Source organism: Nerophis lumbriciformis, linkage group LG16 (genome assembly GCF_033978685.3).
Source record: "Nerophis lumbriciformis linkage group LG16, RoL_Nlum_v2.1, whole genome shotgun sequence".
Lineage (NCBI taxonomy): Eukaryota > Metazoa > Chordata > Actinopteri > Syngnathiformes > Syngnathidae > Nerophis > Nerophis lumbriciformis.
Genome location: NC_084563.2, coordinates 33,312,099 through 33,338,547, shown reverse-complemented (window position 1 = coordinate 33,338,547; position 26,449 = coordinate 33,312,099). Strand labels below are relative to the sequence as shown.

Genomic DNA, 26,449 nt, shown 5'->3' with positions numbered 1-26,449 from the left:
CTCATTCATATATATAATTTATATTTACTTATTTATGAAATATATGTTTTTGTTAACAAGTTAAAGGTGTTTAATGATAATGCAAGCATGTTTAACACATATAGTTAATATTGTTAATAAATTAAAGGTGTTTAATGATAATACAAGTATATAGTTAATATTGTTAACAAGTTAAAGGTGTTTAAAGATAATACAAGCATGTTTAACACATATTGTTAATAAATTAAAGGTGTTTAATGATAATACAAGTAGTTAATATTGTTAACAACTTAAAGGTGTTTAATGACAATACAAGCATGTTTAACACATATAGTTAATATTGTTAACAAGTTAAAGGTGTTTAAAAATAATACAAGCATATAGATTCCTTTCTTTCATGAAGACAAGAATATAAGTTGGTGTATTACCTGATTCTGATGACTTGCATTGATAGGAATCAGACAGTGGTGCTGATAACGTCCGCATTTTCGAATGGAGGAGAAAAAAGTCCTCCTTTCTGTCCAATACCACATGAAAGTGGTTGGTTTTTGGCATCTTATTTGTCCAGCTTCTGTACTCCTTTGTATACACTTTACAAGAAATACATTGTCGGCAAACTCCGTAGCTTGCTAGCTTGTGCACGCCAGCTTTCTGAGACTCATATTTTGTTAGCGCAACTGTGCAGTCGGTCTTTGGAGTTTTGACGACAGGTACGGCGCCAGAGTCTGTTGAAATAAAGTGTTTCTCGCCGTAATGTCGGTAATTTTAATGAGCTAAATATGTACATAAAGTGTTGTACTTATATTCCAACTCCGCGTTCTTCTTGGTCATCGCCGCTGCCGCCGTCACCCCCCGCCCCCCGACCACACCACCACAAATAGATGCCTGTCCTGTGGGAAACACTGTATAGGTAACGTAGACTAATTCGTTTAACATATCCAACCGTATGTCTACTTACTTTTTTTTTTTGTTAGCACTATGCAGGAATAAAATGGCATCTACAGTGCCAGGATTCATGCGAGAGCGCCTGGCCTCTAAAATGCGGCCTGCTGCGCTGAAGGAGCGCTCACTTGCGCCACTTGTTGCTGGGACGCGGTGCCTGATGAAAAATTGAGTGTTTCAAAGAGTGCTGCTCGTTTTTCGTATGTGGGTAACAACATTTAACTATGTATATATATTTCCGAATTGGTTCAACCGCAACTCGCCCGCATCTATTTAAAATCTATATTTACCCGCCCGACCCGCGGTTTATCCGCGGACTCCGCGGTTGTGTCCGCAAACCGCGCATCTCTAATATATATACATATATATATACATATATATATATATATATATATATATATATATGTATGTACAGTCATGGTCAAAAGTGTACATACACTTGTAAAGAACATAATGTCATGGCTGTCTTGAGTTTCCAATCATTTCTACAACTCTTGAATTGAACACAAAAAACATTCATGAAGTTTGGTTCTTTTTTTTATTTATTATGGGTCTACTGAAAATGTGACCAAATCCCCTGGGTCAAAAGTATACATATATCAACATACATTATTAATGTTGGTGATGTAGGAAAGTTACATTCAAATTAAATTAGCTTCATGGCATGGCCTTTTAACTTCATGTGAGTGATTATGATTGACGACATTTGAGGCCATTTAAACAGGGCTCATGTGATGTAGTCATTAGACTCGGTTACAAACGCCACAATGGGAAAGTCAAAGGAACTCAGCACGGATCTGACGAAACGAATCATTGACTTGAACAAGTCAGGAAAGTCACTTGGAGCCATTTCAAAGCAGCTTAAAGGGGAACATTATCACCAGACCTATGTAAGCGTCAATATATACCTTGATGTTGCAGAAAAAAGACCATATATTTTTTTAACCGATTTCCGAACTCTAAATGGGTGAATTTTGGCGAATTAAACGCCTTTCTAATATTCGCTCTCAGAGCGATGACGTCACAACGTGACGTCACATCGGGAAGCAATCCGCCATTTTCTCAAACACCGAGTCAAATCAGCTCTGTTATTTTCCGTTTTTTCGACTGTTTTCCGTACCTTGGAGACGTCATGCCTCGTCGGTGTGTTGTCGGAGGGTGTAACAACACGAACAGGTACGGATTCAAGTTGGAATTGGACGTTTGTTCCGCACACTTTACCGACGAAAGCTATGCTACGACAGAGATGGCAAGAATGTGTGGATATCCTGCGACACTCAAAGCAGATGCATTTCCAACGATAAAGTCAAAGAAATCTGCCGCCAGACCCCCATTGAATCTGCCGGAGTGTGTGAGCAATTCAGGGACAAAGGACCTCGGTAGCACGGCAGGCAATGGCGGCAGTTTGTTCCCGCAGACGAGCGAGCTAAACCCCCTGGATGTCTTGGCTCACACCGTCCATTATGCCACCGAAGATGATCAAGAGAAGAATATCGACCCTAGCTTCCCTGGCCTGCTGACATCAACTCCAAAACTGGACAGATCAGCTTTCAGGAAAAGAGTGCGGATGAGGGTATGTCTACAGAATATATTAATTGATGAAAATTGGGCTGTCTGCACTCTCAAAGTTCATGTTGTTGCCAAATGTATTTCATATGCTGTAAACCTAGTTCATAGTTGTTAGTTTCCTTTAATGCCAAACAAACACATACCAATCGTTGGTTAGAAGGCGATCGCCGAATTCGTCCTCGCTTTCTCCCGTGTCGCTGGCTGCGGTGTCGTTTTCGTCGGTTTCGCTTGCATACGGTTCAAACCGATATGGCTCAATAGCTTCAGTTTCTTCTTCAATTTCGTTTTCGCTACCTGCCTCCACACTACAACCATCCGTTTCAATACATTCGTAATCTGTTGAATCGCTTAAGCCGCTGAAATTCGAGTCTGAATCCGAGCTAATGTCGCTATAGCTTGCTGTTCTTTCCGCCATGTTTGTTTGTATTCACTATGTGACGTCACAGGAAAATGGACGGGTGTCTATAACGATGGTTAAAATCAGGCACTTTGAAGCTTTTTTTTTTAGGGATATTGCGTGATGGGTAAAATTTTGAAAAAAACTTTGAAAAATATAATAAGCCACTGAGAAATGATTTTTAATGGTTTTAACCATTCTGAAATTGTGATAATGTTCCCCTTTAAGGTCCCAAGAGCAACTGTGCAGACAATTGTTTGTACCGTAAGTATAAAGTGCATGGCACAGTTTTGTCACTGCCACGACCAGGAAGAAAACGCAAGCTATCACCTGCTGCTGAGAGAAAATTGGTCAGGATGATCAAGAGTCAACCGAGGACCACCAAAAAGCAGGTCTGCAATGAATTGGAAGCTGCTGGAACACGGGTGTCAGTGTCCACAGTCAAGCGTGTTTTGCATCGCCATGGACTGAGAGGCCACCATGCAAGAAAGAAGCCCTTGCTCCAGAAGCCACACCTTAAGGCTCGTCTAAAGTTTGCTGCTAAAAACATGGACAAAGTCAGATGAAACAAAAATGGAGCTGTTTGGCCACAATATCCAGCAATAAATCCCATTGAGAACATGTGGACAATGCTGAAGAAACAAGTCCATGTCAGAAAACCAACAAATTTAGCTGAACTGCACAAATTGTGTCAAGAAGAGTGGTCAAAAATTCAAGCAGAAGCTTTTACTGTAAAATATAGTTGTGTTTTTTACATATTACAGTAAATGGAAAAACTGTCAGCTTAGTCCCCAGAATTTTACTGTAAAATATAGTTGTTTTCAACATATTGGAAAAATGGAAAAACTGTCAGTTTAGTCGCCAGAATTTTACTGTAAAATTGTGTTGTTTTTTTACTTATTGCAGTAAATGGAAAAACTGTCAGCTTAGTCCCCAGAATTTTACTGTAATATATAGTTGTGTTTTTAACATATTACAGTAAATGGAAAACTGTCATCATAGTCACCAGCATTTTACTGTAAAATATATATATATATATTTTTTTTTAACATATTACTACCGTAAATGGAAAAACTGTCAGCTTAGTCCCCAGAATTTTACTGTAAAATATGGTTGTGTTTTTAACATATTACAGTAAATGGAAAAACTGTCAGTTTAGTTGCCAGAATTTTACTGTAAAATTGTGTTGTTTTTTACTTATTACAGTGAATGGCAAAACTGTCAGCTTCGTCACCAGAATTTTACTGTAAAATATTATTTTGTTTGTTTTTTTAACATATTATAGTAAATGGAAAAACTGTCAGCCTAGTCCCCAGTATTTTATTGTAAAATATAGTTGTGTTTTTAACATATTACAGTAAATGGAAAAACTGTCAGTTTAGTTGCCAGAATTTTTCTGTAAAATTGTGTTGTTTTTTTACTTATTACAGTGAATGGAAAATCTGTCAGCTTAGGGTGCAGCATCTGAAAAACGCTGACATGCACGATATCGCACATAACTGCCACCTTTCTAACGGAAATCCTTAGAAAGCGAAATAATATGCAAAGTCAAAATCCATGGAATGCTCGCCCACATAATTAGGACCATGTAATGAATGTGATTGATGGGAGGTGCGTGATGGAGAGCAGAAATAAAGTACGGTGTCACCATGAATGACATTATTGTCATTGTCAATATGCATGAAATAACAAGGGAAAGGATAGGAAATAAATGCTTGACCTCATCTTTTCTCAACGCTTTATCAAAGAATACAAGGACCAAAATAAAGAGGAATTTAGGACAAGCACGCAAAATAAAGGCTAAACATAGAAGACATATACACATTTATTTTTTGACGCAGATGGGTGCAACACACCAAAAATACAAGAAAATGTTGTGAGACTCCACCCTAAAGTACAGGGTGGATCCCAAACCTCAAAATACCCTGTGTTGTCTGGACGAAGGACATCCAGTGACAACCGGTCGGATGGCACTTGCCTTTTTGGACTTCACCTACGTACTGTACGCACACGCCATAGACCACAATACTGGTCTTTGTGGCGCATGAGGGTAACACTGATGTCTACGTACGGGCTGTGTCAGGCAGGCCTTCAAAGATGTGCCGAGACATTCAGCACAGTCACTAAGCAAACACCAGGCTCTTAACACACGTCTCGAAGAGAGACATGTACTTGTTAGACAAACACAGACTTCAACAAAAGTCTGCAGGAGCGAGTAGATGCACTCTGCACACGACTCACCACTTCATGCCTGTTGGCTATCAACATGTTGTAGAATAAATCATGCAAGTTTTAATGACATTTCATTCAATTTACTATCATGCTGATGTGCTAAAACAATTTACAACAAATGTGCCGAAACTTGACACAAATTTACAACAGCAGTGTAAATTGGTGTTTCGGAAGGGACATTTTCTTTAACTATAGCAGGGATGTCAACCTGGTTTTCATTGAGGGCCACATCGCAGTTATGGCTGCCATCAGAGGGCCGTATAATGTATACATCTGATTGTTATATACATTTTTTACGCATACTGAACAAAAACAAGTCAGATTTTACAATAAAAAACTGGCAACTTAGTCTCCAGAATGTTACTGTAGAATAGTGTTGTTTTTTAACATATTACAGTAAATGAAAAAACTGTCAGTTTAGTCGCCAGAATTTTACTGTCAAATATAAGTCTTTTTTTTTTTTTACATATTACGGTAGATGGAAAAACTGTCAGTTTAGTCCCCAGAATTTTACTGTAAAATATAGTTGTGTTTAACATTTTACAGTAAATGGAAAAACTGTCAGTTTGGTCACCAGAATTTTACTGTAAAATATAGTTGTTTTTTTTTTATATTACAGTACCGGTAAATCGAAAAACTGTCAGCTTAGTCGCCAGAATTTTACTGTAAAATTGTGTTGTTGTTTTTACTTCTTACAGTAAATGGCAAAACTGTTAGCTTAGTCGCCAGAATTTTACTGTAAAATTGTGTTGTGTTAACATATTACAGTAAATGGAAAAACTGTCAGCTTAGTCACCAGAATTTTACTGTAAAATATAGTTGTGTTTTTAACATATTACAGTAAATGGGAAAAACTGTCAGCTTAGTTGCCAGAATTTTACTGTAAAATATAGTTGTGTTTTAACATATTACAGTAAATGGAAAAACTGTCAGCTTAGTCGCCAGAATTTTACTGTAAAATGGTGTTGTTTTTTGACATATTACAGTAAATGGAAAAACTGTCAGCTTAGTCCCCAGAATTTTACTGTAAAATATGGTTGTGTTTTTAACATATTACAGTAAATGGAAAAACTGTCAGCTTAGTCACCAGCATTTTACTGTAAAATATTTTTTTGTTTGTTTTTTTAACATATTACAGTAAATGGAAAAACTGTCAGCTTAGTCCCCAGAATTTTACTGTAAAACATAGTTGTGTTTTTAACATTACAGTAAATGTAAAAACTGTCAGCTTAGTCGCCAGAATTGTACTGTAAAATTGTGTTTTTTTTTTTAACATATTACAGTAAATGGAAAAACTGTCAGCTTAGTCACCAGCATTTTACTGTAAAATATATATATATATATTTTTTTAACATATTACAGTAAATGGAAAAACTGTCAGCTTAGTCCCCAGAATTTTACTGTAAAATATAGTTGTGTTAACATATTACAGTAAATGGAAAAACTGTCCGTTTAGTCACCAGAATTTTACTGTAAAATTGTGTTGTTGTTTTACTTATTGCAGTAAATGGCAAAACTGTCAGCTTAGTCGCCAGAATTTTACTGTAAAATTTTGTTTTTTTTAACATATTACAGTAAATGGAAAAACTGTCAGCTTAGTCCCCAGAATTTTACTGTAAAATATAGTTGTGTTTTTAACATATTACAGTAAATGGAAAAACTGTCAGTTTAGTTGCCAGAATTTTACTGTAAAAATGTGTTGTTTTTTTAACATATTACAGTAAATGGAAAAACTGTCAGCCTAGTCCCCAGAATTGTATTGTAAAATATAGTTGTCTTTTTAACATATAACAGTAAATGGAAAAACTGTCAGCTTAGTCACCAGCATTTTACTGTAAAATATATATATATATTTTTAACATATTACAGTAAATGGAAAAACTGTCAGTTTAGTTGCCAGAATTTTACTGTAAAATGGTGTTGTTTTTTTTAACTTATAACAGTGAATGGCAAAACTGTCAGCTTAGTCACCAGAATTTTACTGTAAAATATTTTTTTGTCTTTTTAACATATTACAGTAAATGGAAAAATTGTCAGCCTAGTCCCCAGAATTTTATTGTAAAATAGTTGTGTTTTTAACATATTACAGTAAATGGAAAAACTGTCAGTTTAGTCCCCAGAATTTTACTGTAATATATATATATATATATATATATATATATATATATATATATATATATATATATATATATATATATATATATATATTAACATATTACGGTAGATGGAAAAACTGTCAGTTTAGTTGCCAGAATTTTACTGTAAAATATAGTTGTGTTTAACATTTTACAGTAAATGGAAAAACTGTCAGTTTGGTCACCAGAATTTTACTGTAAAATATAGTTTTTTTTTTTTAATATTACAGTACCGGTAAATCGAAAAACTGTCAGCTTAGTCGCCAGAATTTTACTGTAAAATTGTGTTGTTGTTTTTACTTCTTACAGTAAATGGCAAAACTGTTAGCTTAGTCGCCAGAATTTTACTGTAAAATTGTGTTGTGTTAACATATTACAGTAAATGGAAAAACTGTCAGCTTAGTCACCAGAATTTTACTGTAAAATATAGTTGTGTTTTTAACATATTACAGTAAATGGGAAAAACTGTCAGCTTAGTTGCCAGAATTTTACTGTAAAATATAGTTGTGTTTTAACATATTACAGTAAATGGAAAAACTGTCAGCTTAGTCGCCAGAATTTTACTGTAAAATGGTGTTGTTTTTTGACATATTACAGTAAATGGAAAAACTGTCAGCTTAGTCCCCAGAATTTTACTGTAAAATATGGTTGTGTTTTTAACATATTACAGTAAATGGAAAAACTGTCAGCTTAGTCACCAGCATTTTACTGTAAAATATTTTTTTGTTTGTTTTTTTAACATATTACAGTAAATGGAAAAACTGTCAGCTTAGTCCCCAGAATTTTACTGTAAAACATAGTTGTGTTTTTAACATTACAGTAAATGTAAAAACTGTCAGCTTAGTCGCCAGAATTGTACTGTAAAATTGTGTTGTTTTTTTTAACATATTACAGTAAATGGAAAAACTGTCAGCTTAGTCACCAGCATTTTACTGTAAAATATATATATATATTTTTTTTTAACATATTACAGTAAATGGAAAAACTGTCAGCTTAGTCCCCAGAATTTTACTGTAAAATATAGTTGTGTTTTTAACATATTACAGTAAATGGAAAAACTGTCCGTTTAGTCACCAGAATTTTACTGTAAAATTGTGTTGTTGTTTTACTTATTGCAGTAAATGGCAAAACTGTCAGCTTAGTCGCCAGAATTTTACTGTAAAATTTTGGTTTTTTTTAACAAATTACAGTAAATGGAAAAACTGTCAGCTTAGTCCCCAGAATTTTACTGTAAAATATAGTTGTGTTTTTAACATATTACAGTAAATGGAAAAACTGTCAGTTTAGTTGCCAGAATTTTACTGTAAAAATGTGTTGTTTTTTTAACATATTACAGTAAATGGAAAAACTGTCAGCCTAGTCCCCAGAATTGTATTGTAAAATATAGTTGTGTTTTTAACATATAACAGTAAATGGAAAAACTGTCAGCTTAGTCACCAGCATTTTACTGTAAAATATATATATATATTTTTAACATATTACAGTAAATGGAAAAACTGTCAGTTTAGTTGCCAGAATTTTACTGTAAAATGGTGTTGTTTTTTTAACTTATTACAGTGAATGGCAAAACTGTCAGCTTAGTCACCAGAATTTTACTGTAAAATATTTTTTTGTCTTTTTAACATATTACAGTAAATGGAAAAATTGTCAGCCTAGTCCCCAGAATTTTATTGTAAAATAGTTGTGTTTTTAACATATTACAGTAAATGGAAAAACTGTCAGTTTAGCCGCCAGAATTTTATTGTACAATTATTTATTTTATTTTTTTAACATATTACAGTAAATAGAAAAACTGTCAGCTTCGTCGTCAGAATTTTACTGTAAAATTGTGTTTTTTTTAACTTATTACAGTGAATGGCAAAACTGTCAGCTTAGTCACCAGAATTTTACTGTAAAATATTTTTTTGTTTTTTTAACATATTACAGTAAATGGAAAAATTGTCAGCCTAGTCCCCAGAATTTTATTGTAAAATATAGTTGTGTTGTTAACATATTACAGTAAATGGAAAAACTGTCAGTTTAGTCGGCAGAATTTTATTGTACAATTTTTTAAATTTTTTTTTAACATATTACAGTAAATAGAAAAACGGTCAGCTTTGTCGTCAGAATTTTACTGTAAAATAGTGTTGTGTTTTTAACATATTACAGAAAATGGAAAAACTGTCAGTTTAGTCGCCAGAATTTTACTGTAAAATAGTGTTGTTTTTTTAACATATTACAGTAAATGGAAAAACTGTCAGCTTATTCCCCAGAATTTTACTCTAAAATATAGTTGTGTTTTTTACATATTACAGTAAATGGAAAAACTGTCAGCTTATTCCCCAGAATTTTACTCTAAAATATAGTTGTGTTTTTAACATATTACAGTAAATGGAAAAACTGTCAGCTTATTCCCCAGAATTTTACTCTAAAATATAGTTGTGTTTTTAACATATTACAGTAAATGGAAAAACTGTCAGCTTAGTCCTCAGAATTTTACTGTAAAATAGTGTTGTTATTTTACTTATTACAGTAAATGGAAAAACTGTCAGCTTTGTCACCAGCATTTTACTGTATAATATATATATATTTTTTTTTTTAACATATTACAGTAAATGGAAAATCTGTCAGCTTAGTGTCCAGAATTGCACTGTAAAATATAGTTGTGTTTTCAACATATTACAGTAAATGGAAAAACTGTCAGTTTAGTTGCCAGAATTTTACTGTAAAATTGTGTTGTTTTTTTATTTATTACAGTGAATGGCAAAACTATCAGCTTAGTCACCAGAATTTTATTGAAAAATATTTTTTTGTTTGTTTTTTTAACATATTATAGTAAATGAAAAAACTGTCAGCCTAGTCCCCAGAATTTTATTGTAAAACATAGTTGTGTTTTTCACATATTACAGTAAATGGAAAAACTGTCAGTAAGTCGCCAAAATTTTACTGTACAGTTGTTGTTTTTTACATATAACAGTAAATAGAAAAACTCTCAGCTTCGTAGTCAGAATTTTGCTGTAAAATAGTGTTGTTTTTTAACATATTACAGTAAATGCAAAAACTGTCAGTTTAGTCGCCAAAATGTTACTGTAAAATTGTGTTGTTTTTTTTTACATACTACAGTAAATGGAAAAACTGTCAGCTTAGTCCCCAGAATTTTACTGTAAAATATAGTTGTGTTAACATATTACAGTAAATGGAAAAACTGTCAGTTTAGTCGCCAGAATTTTACTGTAAAATAGTGGGTTTTTTTTTAACATATTACAGTAAATGGAAAAACTGTCAGCTTATTCCCCAGAATTTTACTCTAAAATATAGTTGTGTTTTTTACATATTACAGTAAATGGAAAAACTGTCAGCTTAGTCCTCAGAATTTTACTGTAAAATAGTGTTGTTATTTTACTTATTACAGTAAATGGCAAAACTGTCAGCTTTGTCACCAGCATTTTACTGTAAAATATATATATATATTTTTTTTTAACATATTACAGTAAATGGAAAATCTGTCAGCTTAGTGCCCAGAATTGCACTGTAAAATATAGTTGTGTTTTCAACATATTACAGTAAATGGAAAAACTGTCAGTTTAGTCGCCAGAATTTTACTGTAAAATTATGTTTAGTTTTTTTTTTTACATATTACAGTAAATGGAAAAACTGACAGCTTAGTTCCCAGAATTTTACTGGAAAATATTTTTTTGTCTATTTTTTTAACAAATTACAGTAAATGGAAAAACTGTCAGCTTAGTCGGCAGAATTTTACTGTAAATAGTTTTTTTTAAATAACATATTACGGTAAATGGAAAAACAGTACCGCTGTTTTTAATGGAAAAACAGTCAGCTCAGTTGCCAGAATTTAACTGGGAAATGTACGGTGGTTATATTACTGTAAATGGAACAATACCTTTGTTTTGTTTTTTAATTCTGGCAACTGAGCTGCCAGTTTTTTACCTAAAAAAAAAAGTACTGCAGGACGCATGTATTGCACATGATATCGCACGCAAGAAAACACACTGCTTGTATCGCACATGATATCACACCAGCAAGTAAACACGTTGCAGGACTGTTTGTATCGCACATGATATTACATGCACGTAAACACGCTGCAGGACTGCTTGGATTGCACATGATATCACACCAGCAAGTAAACACGTAGCAGGACTGCCTGTATCGCACATGATATTACATGCACATAAACACGCTGCAGGAGTGCTTGTATTGCACATGCTATCACACACAAGTAAACATGCTGCAGGACTGCTGGTATTGCACATGCTATCACACATGCAAGTAAACACGCTGCAGGGCTGCTTGTATTGCACATGATATCACATGCACATAAAAACACTGCAGGACTGCTTATAGTAAAACAAATACTGGAAAGTTTAGATGCAAGCCGATATCATCCGAAACTTGTTTTAATATGCTGATATTGGACCAATATGTGATAACAGTATCAAATCTGGACGCCCCTAATGAGTTTTAATTGTGATGAGCCCGGACATTTCTGGAAAAATATGCCAAAGCAGACATATTTCACAGCAGGGAAGAGCTCCCTCTCGTTCAGCGGCACCTCTTCCAAGAACACACACACATACACATACAAAGTGGATTTTACTATTTTTTTTAAGTGTATTTGTTGTAGCAATGTGATTGTTAAAGTTAAGCATTTTTGTGATTTCTAATCGTTTGTGAGGGCACCAAAGGGACTTCTGTGTGTGCGCGTGTGTCGGCAGCTTGTCGTCATTGTTTTTGGCTTGTCATTTAACATGAAGTCGATCCATCAGCCAGTAGTGTATAGCACTTGATTGTGTTCAAGGTGTGCACACCTGCAGTGAAATATGGACTTCTGTCAAAGCTGGAACCAATTATTCATATTTACATTGTTTCTCCACTATACAAAGTTTTCTATTTACAAAACTCTGTTCAAGAAGCAATTAATTCCGCAAATCGAGGTTCCGCTGTAGGCAATCTGAGGTCACCATGGCGATGACAGCGATGCTACCCTCTTGAAAAACTAATAAGACAGACACAGTGTTGCAGTCGGGACACAACCCTCGGTAAACACTCCCGACTTAGAACTACGTCGCACTCCCCGCCGTCTGTGTGGACTGTCAACATGACCTTGAGCCACAGCGCCGCCCTGCACGGCACACAAATACAGCGACACACCCATGATCTCATGTGTGTATGCACAGTTTGCACACGCGTAAATAAATACACACCCAAACCACACTGGTTGAAGTGTGCGAGTCCATCACGCAGCAAAATAAAGTACCAAGTCACGACAGACTGTGGCTAATATTTCAATGGTAGAACGTCTCTGGTCTGTATGTGGTGCTGTAGATGGTCTATCATGGCAGGAGATGTATCCGTGTCAGTGGGTGCCATAGTGGGACCAACGCCCGTCTTGTGTGCACAGAAGTGACCTAATCATACATTCGTCAACATTCAGATGGTAATCCGGAGTTCAGCGACAGATACAGTCGTGGTCAAAAGTTTACTTGTTTATATTGACACATTTGTTTTTTTTATTGTTCAATGATTGTTACGTACGTCTAGCTTGTGCGCTATTATGTGCTTAGCTGTAGTGTAGCTGTGAGCTCCGAGTAGCCTATAGCCTGGCATTTTTACCTTTTGTACAAACCCCGTTTCCATGAGTTGGGAAATTGTGTTAGTTGTAAATATAAACGGAATACAATGATTTGCAAATTCTTTTCAACCCATATTCAATTGAATGCACTACAAAGACAACATATTTGATGTTCAAACTCATAAACTTAATTTTTTTTTTGCAAATAATAATTAACTTAGAATTTCATGGCTGCAACACGTGCAAAAAGTAGTTGGGAAAGGGCATGTTCACCACTGTGTTACGTGGCCTTTCCTTTTAACAACACTCAGTAAACGTTTGGGAACTGAGGAGACACATTTTTGAAGCTTCTCAGGTGGAATTCTTTCCCATTCTTGCTTGATGTACAGCTTAAGTTGTTCAACAGTCCGGGGGTCTCTGTTGTGGTATTTTAGGCTTCATAATGCGCCACACATTTTCAATGGGAGACAGGTCTGGACTACAGGCAGGCCAGTCTAGTACCCACACTCTTTTACTATGAAGCCCCGTTGATGTAACACGTAGCTTGGCATTGTCTTACTGAAATAAGCAGGGGCGTCCATGATAACGTTGCTTGGATGGCAACATATGTTGCTCCATAACCTGTATGTACCTTTCAGCATTAACGGCGCCTTCACAGATGTGTAAGTTACCCATGTCTTGGGCACTAATACACCTCAATACCATCATACATGCTGGCTTTTCAACTTTGTGCCTATAACAATCCAAATGGTTCTTTTCCTCTTTTGTCCGGAGGACACGACGTCCACAATTTCCAAAAACAATTTGAAATGTGGACTCGTCAGACCACAGAACACTTTTCCACTTTGTATCAGTCCATCTTAGATGAGCTCAGGCCCAGCGAAGCCGATGGCCTTTCTGGGTGTTGTTGATAAACGGTTTTCGCCTTGCATAGGAGAGTTTTAACTTGCACTTACAGATGTAGCGACCAACTGTAGTTACTGACAGTGGGTTTCTGAAGTAATTCCTGAGCCCATGTGGTGATATCCTTTACACACTGATGTCGCTTGTTGACGCTGTACAGCCTGAGGGATCGAAGGTCACGGGCTTAGCTGCTTACGTGCAGTGATTTCTCCAGATTCTCTGAACCCTTTGATGATATTACGGACCGTAGATGGTGAAATCCCTAAATTCCTTGCAATAGCTGGTTGAGAAAGGTTTTTCTTAAACTGTTCAACAATTTGCTCACGCATTTGTTGACAAAGTGGTGACCCTCGCCCCATCCTTGTTTGTGAAAGACTGAGCATTTCATGGAATCTACTTTTATACCCAATCATGGCACCCACCTGTTCCCAATTAGCATGTTCACCTGTGGGATGTTCCAAATAAGTGTTTGATGAGCATTACTCAACTTTATCAGTATTTATTGCCACCTTTCCCAACTTCTTTGTCACGTGTTGCTGGCATCAAATTCTAAAGTTAATGATTATTTGCAAAAAAAAAAAAAAAAGTTTATCAGTTTGAACATCAAATATGTTGTCTTTGTAGCATATTCAACTGAATATGGGTTGAAAAGGATTTGCAAATCATTGTATTCCGTTTATATTTACATCTAACACAATTTCCCAACTCATATGGAAACGTGGTTTGTAAATGACTTGACTAAAATAGGAGAAATTGTGTGCTTATTGGAAGACATTTAGATGGTAACTGGCTGACCAGCTTTACACCACTAAACTTCGCACATGATATCACACACACACAAGTAAAAACTCTGCAGGACTGCTTGTATCGCACATGATATCACACAAAAGTAAACACGCTGCAGGACTGCTTGTATCACACATGATATCACTCAAAAGTAAACACTCTGCAGGACTGCTTGTATCGCACATGATATCACTCACAAGTAAACACTCTGCAGGACTGCTTGTATCGCACATGATATCACACAAAAGTAAACACGCTGCAGGACTGCTTGTATCGCACAGGATATCACTCACAAGTAAACACTCTGCAGAACTGCTTGTATCGCACATGATATCACACACACACACACACACGTAAACACACTGCAGGACTGCTTGTATCGCACATGATATCACACACAAGTAAATACACTGCAGGACTGCTTATATCGCATATGATATCACACACACAAGTAAATGTCTGCTTGTATCGCACATGACATCACACACAAGTAAACACTCTGCAGGACTGCTTGTATAGCACATGATATCACACACACCACTAAATAGTCTGCAGGACTGCTTGTATCGCACATGATATCAGACACACAAGTAAACACCCTGCACGACTGTTTGTATCGCGCATGATATCACACACACAAGTAAACACACTGCAAGGCTGCTTGTATCGCACATGATACCAAACACACACACACACACACACACACACATACATACATAAACCCGCTGCAGGACTTCCTGTAGGGCACATGACTGTTCACACACACAAACACTCTGCAAGATAGCTTGTATCGCACATGATATCACACACACCAGTAAACACGCTGCAGGACTGCTTGTATCGCACATGATATCACACACACCAGTAAACACGCTGCAGGACTGCTTGTATCGCACATGATATCACACACACCAGTAAACACGCTGCAGGACTGCTTGTATCGCACATGATATCACACACACTAGTAAACACGCTGCATGACTGCTTGTATCGCACATGATATCACACACACACTAGTAAACACGCTGCAGGACTGCTTGTATCGTACATGATATCACACACACTAGTTAACACGTTGCAGAACTGCTTGTATCGCACATATCACATCACACACACTAGTTAACACGTTGCAGGACTGCTTGTATCGCACATGATATCATACACACTAGTTAACACGTTGCAGGACTGCTTGTATCGTACATGATATCACACACACTAGTTAACATGTTGCAGGACTGCTTGTATCGCACATAATATCAAACACACTAGTTAACACTGCAGGACTGCTTGTATCGCACATGATATCACACACACTAGTAAACATGCTGTAGGACTGCCTGTATCGCACATGATATCACCCACACTAGTTAACACGTTGCAGGACTGCTTGTATCGCACATGATATCACACACACTAGTTAACACGTTGCAGGACTGCTTGTATCGCACATGATATCACACACACTAGTTAACATGTTGCAGGACTGCTTGTATCGCACATGATATCACACACACTAGTTAACATGTTGCAGGACTGCTTATGGTAAAACTAATAATGAAGAGTTTAGATGAAAGTCGATATAATTCAACTTTTTTTGGACCGATATGTGAAACAGTATCAAATCGGGGCACCCCTAATGAGTTTAAAAGGTCAGTATGAATATGTATTACATTTGGCGGGCCAAATCCAATGACTCGGGCACCTGGCACTAATAAAATGTTATGTCAGTATAAAACGTGTGAGCGATTTCAACTTCTCTTTTCCGTGAAATATGTCAACTTTTACCTGTCAGACTTGTGACAAACGAGCTCATCTGTCAACAAACATTTACAAAAGCTCTCCAAGATAGCACCGAGTGTATAATTATCACAACACAGAATCTGGAGGCATGCAAGCACAAGCATGACTCCTACTTGTGGACAGGAGTAACATGTTTATCATTTCTACTAGAACATACGTTGCGAAGGGAACTGATCTTTTTCCAAGTCTTCCTAACACTTCATCAGAATAAAAAGGCCACAATGCAGGAGACATGAAATGATGAAGGTAAAGAACACAATGCCTTCCTCTCCACCATACAGTAGTGCAATGGTATTGTCAGAGGAAAGAGTGACACCTAGTGGAAAGACGCTATTACTGCATCATCGTCTAGGCTTGAGAGGGTTTTTTTTTTTAAAGTAATTTTAACCATGCAGAATTACAGTCGCGATCAAAAGTGTACATACACTTGTAAAGAACATCATGTCATGGCTGTCTTGAGTTTCCAATCATTTCTACAACTCTTATTTTTTTGTGATAGAGTGATTGGAGCACATACTTGTTGGTCACAAAAAACATTCATGAAGTTTGCTTCTTTTATGAATTTATTATGGGTATACTATCATCATAATACAGTCATCACACAAGATAATCACATTGAATTATTTACATTATTTATAATCCAGGGTGTGGAGGGGGGCGCCGGATGTAAGCGTCAAAAAGACAGCCAAAAGAGTTTGATATGAGAATAAATCTAAAGTTAAAATATAGGGTAGAAATGCACCCATTTGCAGGAAATGTAGTCTTGATTTTCAAAATTTTCTTTCAAGGCTTGCATGTCTACATTAAAACATTCTTCTCCATACCCTCAGTGCGTGGCGCTCCAGACTATAATTGATAGCTGTGGTCTTACACAAATAATAAATGAACCTACGCATCGCAACGGCAATACGATAGATCTAGTGCTGGTCAGGGGTGTCACCACCTCCAAAGTTATGGTACTCCCGTATACTAAAGTAATGTCCGATCATTACCTTATAAAATTCGAAGTTCTGACTCATTGTCAACAAACTAATAATAATAATAACTGCTATAGCAGCCGCAACATTAATGCCGCCACAACGATGACTCTTGCTGACCTACTGCCTTCGGTAATGGCACCATTCCCAAATTATGTCGGCTCTATTGATAACCTCACTAACAACTTTGACAATGCCCTGCGCAAAACCATTGATAGTATAGCACCGCTAAAACAAAAAAGGGCCCCTAAAAGGCGCACCCCATGGTTTACAGAGGAAACCAGAGCTCATAAATTATCATGTAGAAAGTTGGAACGCAAATGGCGCGCGACCAAGCTTGAGGTTTTCCATCAAGCATGGAGTGATAGTTTAATATCGTATAAACGCATGCTTACCTTAGCTAAAGCTAAATATTACTCAAATCTCATCCGCCTCAACAAAAACGACCCTAAATTTTTGTTTAGTACAGTAGCATCGCTAACCCAACAAGGGACTCCTCCCAATAGCTCCACCCACTCGGCAGATGACTTTATGAATTTCTTTAATAAGAAAATTGAACTCATTAGAAAGGAGATTAAAGACAACGCATCCCAGCTACAACTGGGTTCTATGAACACAGATACAACTGTATCTACGACGGATACTGCAATACAAAATAGTCTCTCTCTTTTTGATGAAATAACATTAGAGGAACTATTACAGCGTGTAAGTGGGATAAAACAAACAACATGTTTACTTGACCCACTTCCTGGGAAACTTATCAAGGAGCTTTTTGTATTATTAGGTCCATCAGTGCTAAATATTATAAACTTATCACTTTCCTCTGGCACTGTTCCCCTAGCATTCAAGAAAGCGGTTATTCATCCTCTGCTCAAAAGACCTAACCTTGATCCTGACCTCATGGTAAACTACCGACCGGTGTCCCACCTTCCCTTTATTTCGAAAATCCTCGAAAAAATTGTCGCACAGCAGCTAAATGAACACTTAGTGTCTAACAATCTCTGTGAACCTTTTCAATCCGGTTTCAGGGCAAATCACTCTACGGAGACAGCCCTCGCAAAAATGACTAATGATCTACTGCTAACGATGGATTCTGATGCGTCATCTATGTTGCTGCTTCTTGATCTTAGCGCTGCTTTCGATACCGTCGATCATAATATTTTATTAGAGCGTATCAAAACACGTATTGGTATGTCAGACTTAGCTTTGTCGTGGCTTAACTCTTATCTTACTGACAGGATGCAATGCGTCTCCCATAATAATGTGACCTCGGACTATGTTAAGGTAACGTGCGGAGTTCCTCAGGGTTCGGTTCTTGGCCCTGCACTCTTTAGTATTTACATGCTGCCGCTAGGCGACATCATACGCAAATACGGTGTTAGCTTTCATTGCTATGCTGATGACACCCAACTCTACATGCCCCTAAAGCTGACCAACACGCCGGATTGTAGTCAGCTGGAGGCGTGTCTTAATGAAATTAAACAATGGATGTCCGCTAACTTCTTGCAACTCAACGCCAAGAAAACGGAAATGCTGATTATTGGTCCTGTTAAACACCGACATTTATTTAATAATACCACCTTAACATTTGACAACCAAACAATTACACAAGGCGAATCAGTAAAGAATCTGGGTATTATCTTCGACCCAACTCTCTCGTTTGAATCACACATTAAGAGTGTTACTAAAACGGCCTTCTTTCATCTCCGTAATATCGCTAAAATTCGTTCTATTTTATCCACTAGCGACGCTGAGATCATTATTCATGCGTTCGTTACGTCTCGTCTCGACTACTGTAACGTATTATTTTCGGGTCTCCCTATGTCTAGCATTAAAAAATTACAGTTGGTACAAAATGCGGCTGCTAGACTTTTGACAAGAACAAGAAAGTTTGATCATATTACGCCTATACTGGCTCACCTGCACTGGCTTCCTGTGCACTTAAGAAGTGACTTTAAGGTTTTACTACTTACGTATATAAAATACTACACGGTCTAGCTCCGTCCTATCTTGTCGATTGCATTGTACCATATGTCCCGGCAAGAAATCTGCGTTCAAAGAACTCCGGCTTATTAGTGATTCCCAGAGCCCAAAAAAAGTCTGCGGGCTATAGAGCGCTTTCTATTCGGGCTCCAGTACTATGGAATGCCCTCCCGGTAACAATTAGAGATGCTACCTCAGTCGAAGCATTTAAGTCCCATCTTAAAACTCATTTGTATACTCTAGCCTTTAAATAGCCCCCCTGTTAGACCAGTTGATCTGCCGTTTCTTTTCTTTTCTCCTCTGCTCCCCTTTTCCTTGAGGGGGGGGGGGGGGGGGGCACAGGTCCGGTGGCCATGGATGAAGTGCTGGCTGTCCAGAGTCGGGACCCGGGGTGGACCGCTCGCCTGTGCATCGGCTGGGAACATCTCTACGCTGCTGACCCGTCTCCGCTCGGGATGGTGTCCTGCTGGCCCCACTATGGACTGGACTCTTACTATTATGTTGGATCCACTATGGACTGGACTCTCACAATATTATGTCAGACCCACTCGACATCCATTGCTTTCGGTCTCCCCTAGAGGGGGGGGGGTTACCCACATATGCGGTCCTCTCCAAGGTTTCTCATAGTCATTCACATCGACGTCCCACTGGGGTGAGTTTTTCCTTGCCCGTATGTGGGCTTTGTACCGAGGATGTCGTTGTGGCTTGTGCAGCCCTTTGAGACACTTGTGATTTAGGGCTATATAAATAAAGATTGATTGATTGATTGATTGACATACTGAATTAATATATGCTACGTTTAAACTTTCATGCAGAGAAGGAAATCACAACTAAAAAAATCACTAATTTTTTCATACGGTGTTGATGTGGAAATTTTTGACTCAGCATTTTGATGGTGTGGGCGTGTGGCACCGAATGGAGATAATCGTCTCGACAGACGTTACAATATTTGAACAATGATGACGAAAACTGTTTTCTCTGTCGTGTTCGTGTGTCGAAAATTGTTATGCGCTTATTTTTTTATTTGATTTTGTGCGTGGCATATAATTGCTATGCGCAGAGGACGCTTGAGCAGTGCGCAATTGCACAGGCGCGCACCTTAGAGGGAATGTTGGTCACACGGCTGCGCTAGCATCACAGCTAACGTTAGCCATGCTGCTACCTCTCTGCTGGGAAAGGGCGTATACGTATGTGACGTATGACGTGACAGTATGTGACGTGTGTAAGAAGGTGCGCTTGCTGTCTGTGAGAGGGAGACACAGAAAAGAGTGAGAAGAGCCTGTCGTGCAATGCCAGCAGCTAAAAGCAACTGCGTGAGAATCCACAGACCTGTGGATGTGTTGAAGGTGTGCTGGAAAATGCGAAACGGAAATTAGGGAGCAGCAGAAAAGTGGAATGTATTATTTAAATAGGTGCGTTGGAAAACACGGACCGGAGTTTTTTTTTTTAACTGGATCTGGATCGGTATTTTCCCATGCCTTGCCGATACGCATTTTTTGGCAAATATCGGCGGCCGATCCGATCCAAATATCGGATCGGGACATCCCTATTTAATACAGGGATTGAATGTGCTCTGGTGGCTGAATCTCTCCTTGCCCACACGCAGGGTATTGTGGGATTACAGGATTATCACTTCATGGAACGAATTCCCCCATTGTAGTTAAAGTTGCTAAATATGTGTTAGTAGCGTCGTTGCTATGTGAGGGCATTATGCCTAAAACTGGTTGTCACACATCTCTTTTTCTTCAATGTTTCTCTTTTACTAGTTTCTACTAGGTATGTCCATGGTTTTGTACTTTAGCTCAATTCTATCTACAACTTGCTGCTATGTTAATAAGGCGAGCTTGGTTGTCCTCCTCCAAATCCTCTTGCCCCCAAAAAAAGTCTAACCTTGCGTAGCAGCGACATGGCAAAGGCTGTAAGTCAGGGGTGTCCAAAACACGCCCGCGGGCCAAATTGAATACGCCAGCAGGCCTCAAGAGTTCACAAGGAATCTTGCCAGGCAGGGTATTTACACATTATATTTAAAAATCGGTGTGCTTGAAAGGTGCCTATTTGTTGCCATCTTGTGGACAACGTGAGTGAAGCCAGTGACCATAAAGTGTACTTTTAAGAGACTAAATGCACAGCATTCACTTATATAACCCATTCCAAAAAACCTTCCCTAGTCATGGTGCAGGCAAAAAAATTAAACTAGCACAAAAAGTTAAACATGTCACACATAACATAACCTGCTCACTGAACTTTGTGATATTATAAAAAACAGCCAACCACCATAAAAACTTACAAATTACACCCATTCAAATCGATTTCTAGGCATGATGGGGAAAAATGCAAAAAGTAAAAACTACACACTTGTCCATGTTTGGCGCATTTTAGCTGCTTAATATTTCTGATTGATTGTAAAACTTTATGGAAGTCGTCACAAAAGGTAAACATGTTAGGAATCAAACTTTCACACACGCTTATTATTTAATTCTAATAATTATTAATTATATATCCATCCGGGGACGGCGTGGCGCAGAGTTGGGAGAGTGGCCGTGCCAGCAACCTGAGGGTTCCTGGTTCGTTTCCGACCTTCTACCAAGACACTTCACCCTTGCTCCTGATGGGTTGTGGTTAGGGCCTTGCATGGCAGCTCCCGCCATCAGTGTGTGAATGTGTGTGTGAATGGGTGAATGTGGAAATACTGTCAAAGCGCTTTGAGTACCTTGAAGGTAGAAAAGCGTTATACAAGTATAACCCATTTACATATTATAAAAATATGTACACACACACACACATATACATATATATATATATATATATATATATATATATATATATATATATATATATATATATATATATACATACACACACATAGGCTATTACAAATACACACACACATTTATATATGTTCTTTACAAGTTTACAAGTGTATGTAAACTTTTGACCACAACTGCATATACAGTATATATATATATATATATATATATATATATATATATATATATATATATATATATACAGTATATATAAATATATATATATATAAGTATATACAGTATATATATACAGTATATACAGTATATATATATATATATACATACAGTATTTATAAGTATATATAAATATATATATATATATATATATATATATATATATATATATATATATATATATATATATATATATATATATATATATAGGGACGGCGTGGCGCAGTGGGAGAGTGGCCGTGCGCAACCCGAGGGTCCCTGGTTCAATCCCCACCTAGTACCAACCTCGTCATGTCCGTTGTGTCCTGAGCAAGACACTTCACCCTTGCTCCTGATGGCTGCTGGTTAGCGCCTTGCATGGCAGCTCCCGCCATCAGTGTGTGAATGTGTGTGTGAATGGGTAAATGTGGAAGTAGTGTCAAAGCGCTTTGAGTACCTTGAAGGTAGAAAAGCGCTATACAAGTACAACCCATTTATCATTTATTTATTTATATATATATATACACACAGTATATATATATATATATACACAGTATATACAGTATGTATATATATATATATATATATATATATATATATATATATATATATATATATATATATATATATATACCGTATTTTTCGGACTATAAGTCGCAGTTTTTTTCATAGTTTGGCCGGGCTCCAGTGCGATTTATATATGTTTTTTTCCCTTCTTTATTATGCATTTTTGGCAGGTGCGACTTATACTCCGGTGCGACTTATACTCCAAAAAATACGGTATATATATATATATATATATATATATATATATATATATATATATATATATATATATATATATATATATATATATTCCGAACGCGATGATGTCACGTTATCGATAGGAAAATGCATTTTTAGACAATATGATTTGCCTGAGCAGCTAGGAGACACCAAGAGTAACAAGCGGTTCAAAATGGATTAGAAACGACAGATTTGAAAAAATAATTTAAAAAAAGTTTTTTTTGTTGTTTTTTTTTAACTTGGGACATCCCGCGGGCTGGATTTTGGACGCTGGCGGGCCAAATCTGTCCCGCGGGCCGTAGTTTGGGGAACCCCGCATTAAAAGTTGGCATGCTAACAGTTGACTTGTTTGGTTTTTGGGTATTCTTACCGTTAATATCTGTGTTTTTCTGAGGTGTAGCGACTCGGAGGAAAATCTGCTGTCTCCAGGAGTGGCGGTGGCGCAGAGGGCTTTCCCCGACTTCACATTCTGCACTTGATATGTAGAAGGCTGCTAGATCACTAGAAGTCAAGTGGACAGAAAGGTCTAGCATGAGAATATATATTGTACATAAATCAGACGCTTCCTGTTGGACACAGACGTTGGCATGGTCATTTCTTGTACCGTGTGTGTACCTGCTCTTTGTTTCTGGACAGTCGTTTTCTTCGACAGGGGCCAGGAATTGAAATTTTAAAAAATTAGGAACAGAGGAGGAGGAGTGTAGTCGAGCACGAAGTCCACCCAGAGGACTGAGGTAGAAGGGTGGAGAGGAAGGTGATGAAAAGAGACACATGCCCCATTCACACAGAGACATATTGCAGTAAGTACATTGCGCTCGATAAGTGTGGGTGGGTAATTATTGTTATGGTTTTAAGGTGAGTGGAAGCCCCATTTTACATCCCATCTCTTCCTGCATGTCTTTGTTTGAACAGGGCGTCACATAATGTGAATGGAAAACAGGTGGAGAATGAGAAATATTACCAACACAGAAGTACATACTGCACTGTACGGTAGATTCTCACCGTCTCTTACTGAGCCTGGCTCCGGATGAAGGGGAGGAAGGAGGGAGCAGAGGAGAGGAGGATGAGGAGCAATTAAGAAGAGGAGGAAGGGCGGTGTCGGACGGTACGTGTCTGAGAGTGGGTTGACATGTGGAGGGGCAGAGAGCAAGCAGGAGGTCAAGGAGAGTGCACGGGAATGAGAGCACTGACAAAAGGCAGATAATTTGACCATTAAACACAGAAGTGTCCAAAGTGGGGGCCGCTGATAATTGTTTATTGGCCCTCGGCACATTCTACAAATATTATAAAGACAATTTTTTTTTTTTAATGGAATAAAAAGAGCACAGCACAGAGGTGAAATGTAAAGAGAAAATGTTGCAATGTTGACTCGAACGACACAAAAGGTGACATAAAGGCTGTCTTTTTTTCTTTAAAACTGTCATTGCCCAACAAATCAAAATCAAAGTTAATGTTATGAATTATTGACCTATTTAAGGCTGAAATCAAACTTTTCACTTTGAAATAGTTTATAGGGAAAATAATGCCTATTTTGTGTATAAAAAAAACAAAATTATCTTTGACAAAAACGGCATACAACAAAAGAAAGCTGAATGAAATAGTTTAAACTTCTAAATAATGGATGGATCTAAATTTATTCCAAAGATTTGAGCGTTGAAAGTAAAAAAAAAAAGGCCCGATTTTTTTTAAACACGTATGAGTTTTATAATAAATGTTATTTACACTTCTTTTTTCAAACTGTCATTTCTCAAAAATAACAAATTAAAACCAGTGTTATGAATTATTGTATGTGTAATATATATATATATATATATATATATATATATATATATATATATATATGTATATTTCATCTAAGAATCCAATTACTTCACAGCAAATATTGCACTTGGAAATTTTAGGGGAAAATATTGCATTTTTGGTGCATTTGCCATAAAAAACCAGGGCTTTGACAAAAAGGGCATTAAACATAAAATACATTTTAAAAAAGTACTTTTAAGTAATACTCCTTGTAAGTTTCCTCTATCACTTTATCATAGTGCCACCTATTGTTTGGTCATGCCTGCACATACACTTTGACAAATGTTTGGTTGTGATGTAAGTTTGCTGTCTTTTTGCCCTCTAATAAATGATATGGACACTACAAAGATAACAACATATAACGCGACGGACACATAATCGATATCAATATAAGATGTGTTCGATAACACATTCGATTTAATGCAGACGGTGCGGAAACATCCGGACACTTCTGATGTGTCGCTTTAATGATTAGCTTCCCAAACTACTCTGTGTAGTGTTCAATACTTTACACACTACTGCCATCTAGTGTCTGTAATCTGCAACTACAATTACTTTATTACCTTAGCCGCGCTCATCCTAGCTGGCTACCAGACACCTTCTCCACTGATAAATAGCACCCTTGGTAAGTTGGAAAGTAATTTACTGTATTTATTAGCAAAAAAAAGTATCAATAATTATCTATATCGATCAATATAAGAACATACAGTACAGGCCAAAAGTTCATTCAATGCGTTTTCTTTATTTTCATGACTATTTACATTGTAGATTGTCACTGAAGGCATCACAACTATGAATGAACACATGTGGAGTTATGTACTCAACAAAAAAGGTGAAATAAGTGAAAACATGTTTTATATACTAGTTTCTTCAAAATAGCCACCCTTTGCTCTGATTACTGCTTTGCACACTGTTAGCATTATCTCGATGACCTTCAAGAGGTAGCCACCAGAAATGGTTTTCACATCACAGGTGCGCTTGAAGCTCATCCAGAGAATGCCAAGAGTGTGCAAAGCAGTAATCAGAGCAAAGGGTGGCTATTTTGAAGGAACTAGAATATAAAACATGTTTTCAGTTATTTCACCTTTTTTTGGTTAAGTACATAACTCCACATGTGTTCATTCATAGTTGTGATGCCTTCAGTGACAATCTACAATGTAAATAGTAGGGGTGTAACGGAACGTGTATTTGTATTGAACCGTTTCGGTACGGGGGTTTTGGTTCGGTTCGGAGGTGTACCGAACGTGTTTCCACACAAACATATTAAGTTGCCGCCTCCGCTTCCTTCTGGCTCTGTCTTTGTCAGTCCTCTACACAGCACCCAGCATTGTCCCACCCACACAACCATCTGATTGGTTACAAACAGAGCGGTAACAGCCAATCAGCAGTGCGTATTTAGACCGCATGTAGCCAGTGCTTAGCGTTTAGCAGGTAAGCATCAGGCTGCGGACTCTCCCCAAATGATAATAAACACCTCCCAGTCAACTAATAGTAACATCACTATGAGCCCGTTGACCTTCTAGAAATATAAAAGGCAGCTCAGCTCGCTCGCAGTCCTGGCTTGAGGTGAAGGCTAATTCGCTTTTAGCGTAACGTTAGCTCATTTTGCGGTGTGTGCGTGTGTGTGTTAC

The 26,449-nt window shown here is 37.3% G+C and overlaps 1 protein-coding gene across 3 annotated transcripts in view; it reads right to left on the bottom strand.

Moving 5' to 3' along the window:
- tbc1d1 (TBC1 (tre-2/USP6, BUB2, cdc16) domain family, member 1) overlaps positions 1-26,449 on the bottom strand; it is a 179,952-nt gene that overhangs the window by 73,668 nt on the left and 79,835 nt on the right. For 2 of the 3 annotated variants that reach the window (XM_061977036.2, XM_061977038.1), the window contains 2 exons: positions 24,021-24,131; positions 23,389-23,519 (listed from right to left, as the gene is read on the bottom strand). In XM_061977036.2, the coding sequence (XP_061833020.1) occupies positions 23,389-23,519; positions 24,021-24,131 (242 nt within the window). The remainder of the gene's footprint in view (positions 1-23,388; positions 23,520-24,020; positions 24,132-26,449) is intronic. The other variant, XM_072914919.1, reaches the window with a different exon arrangement.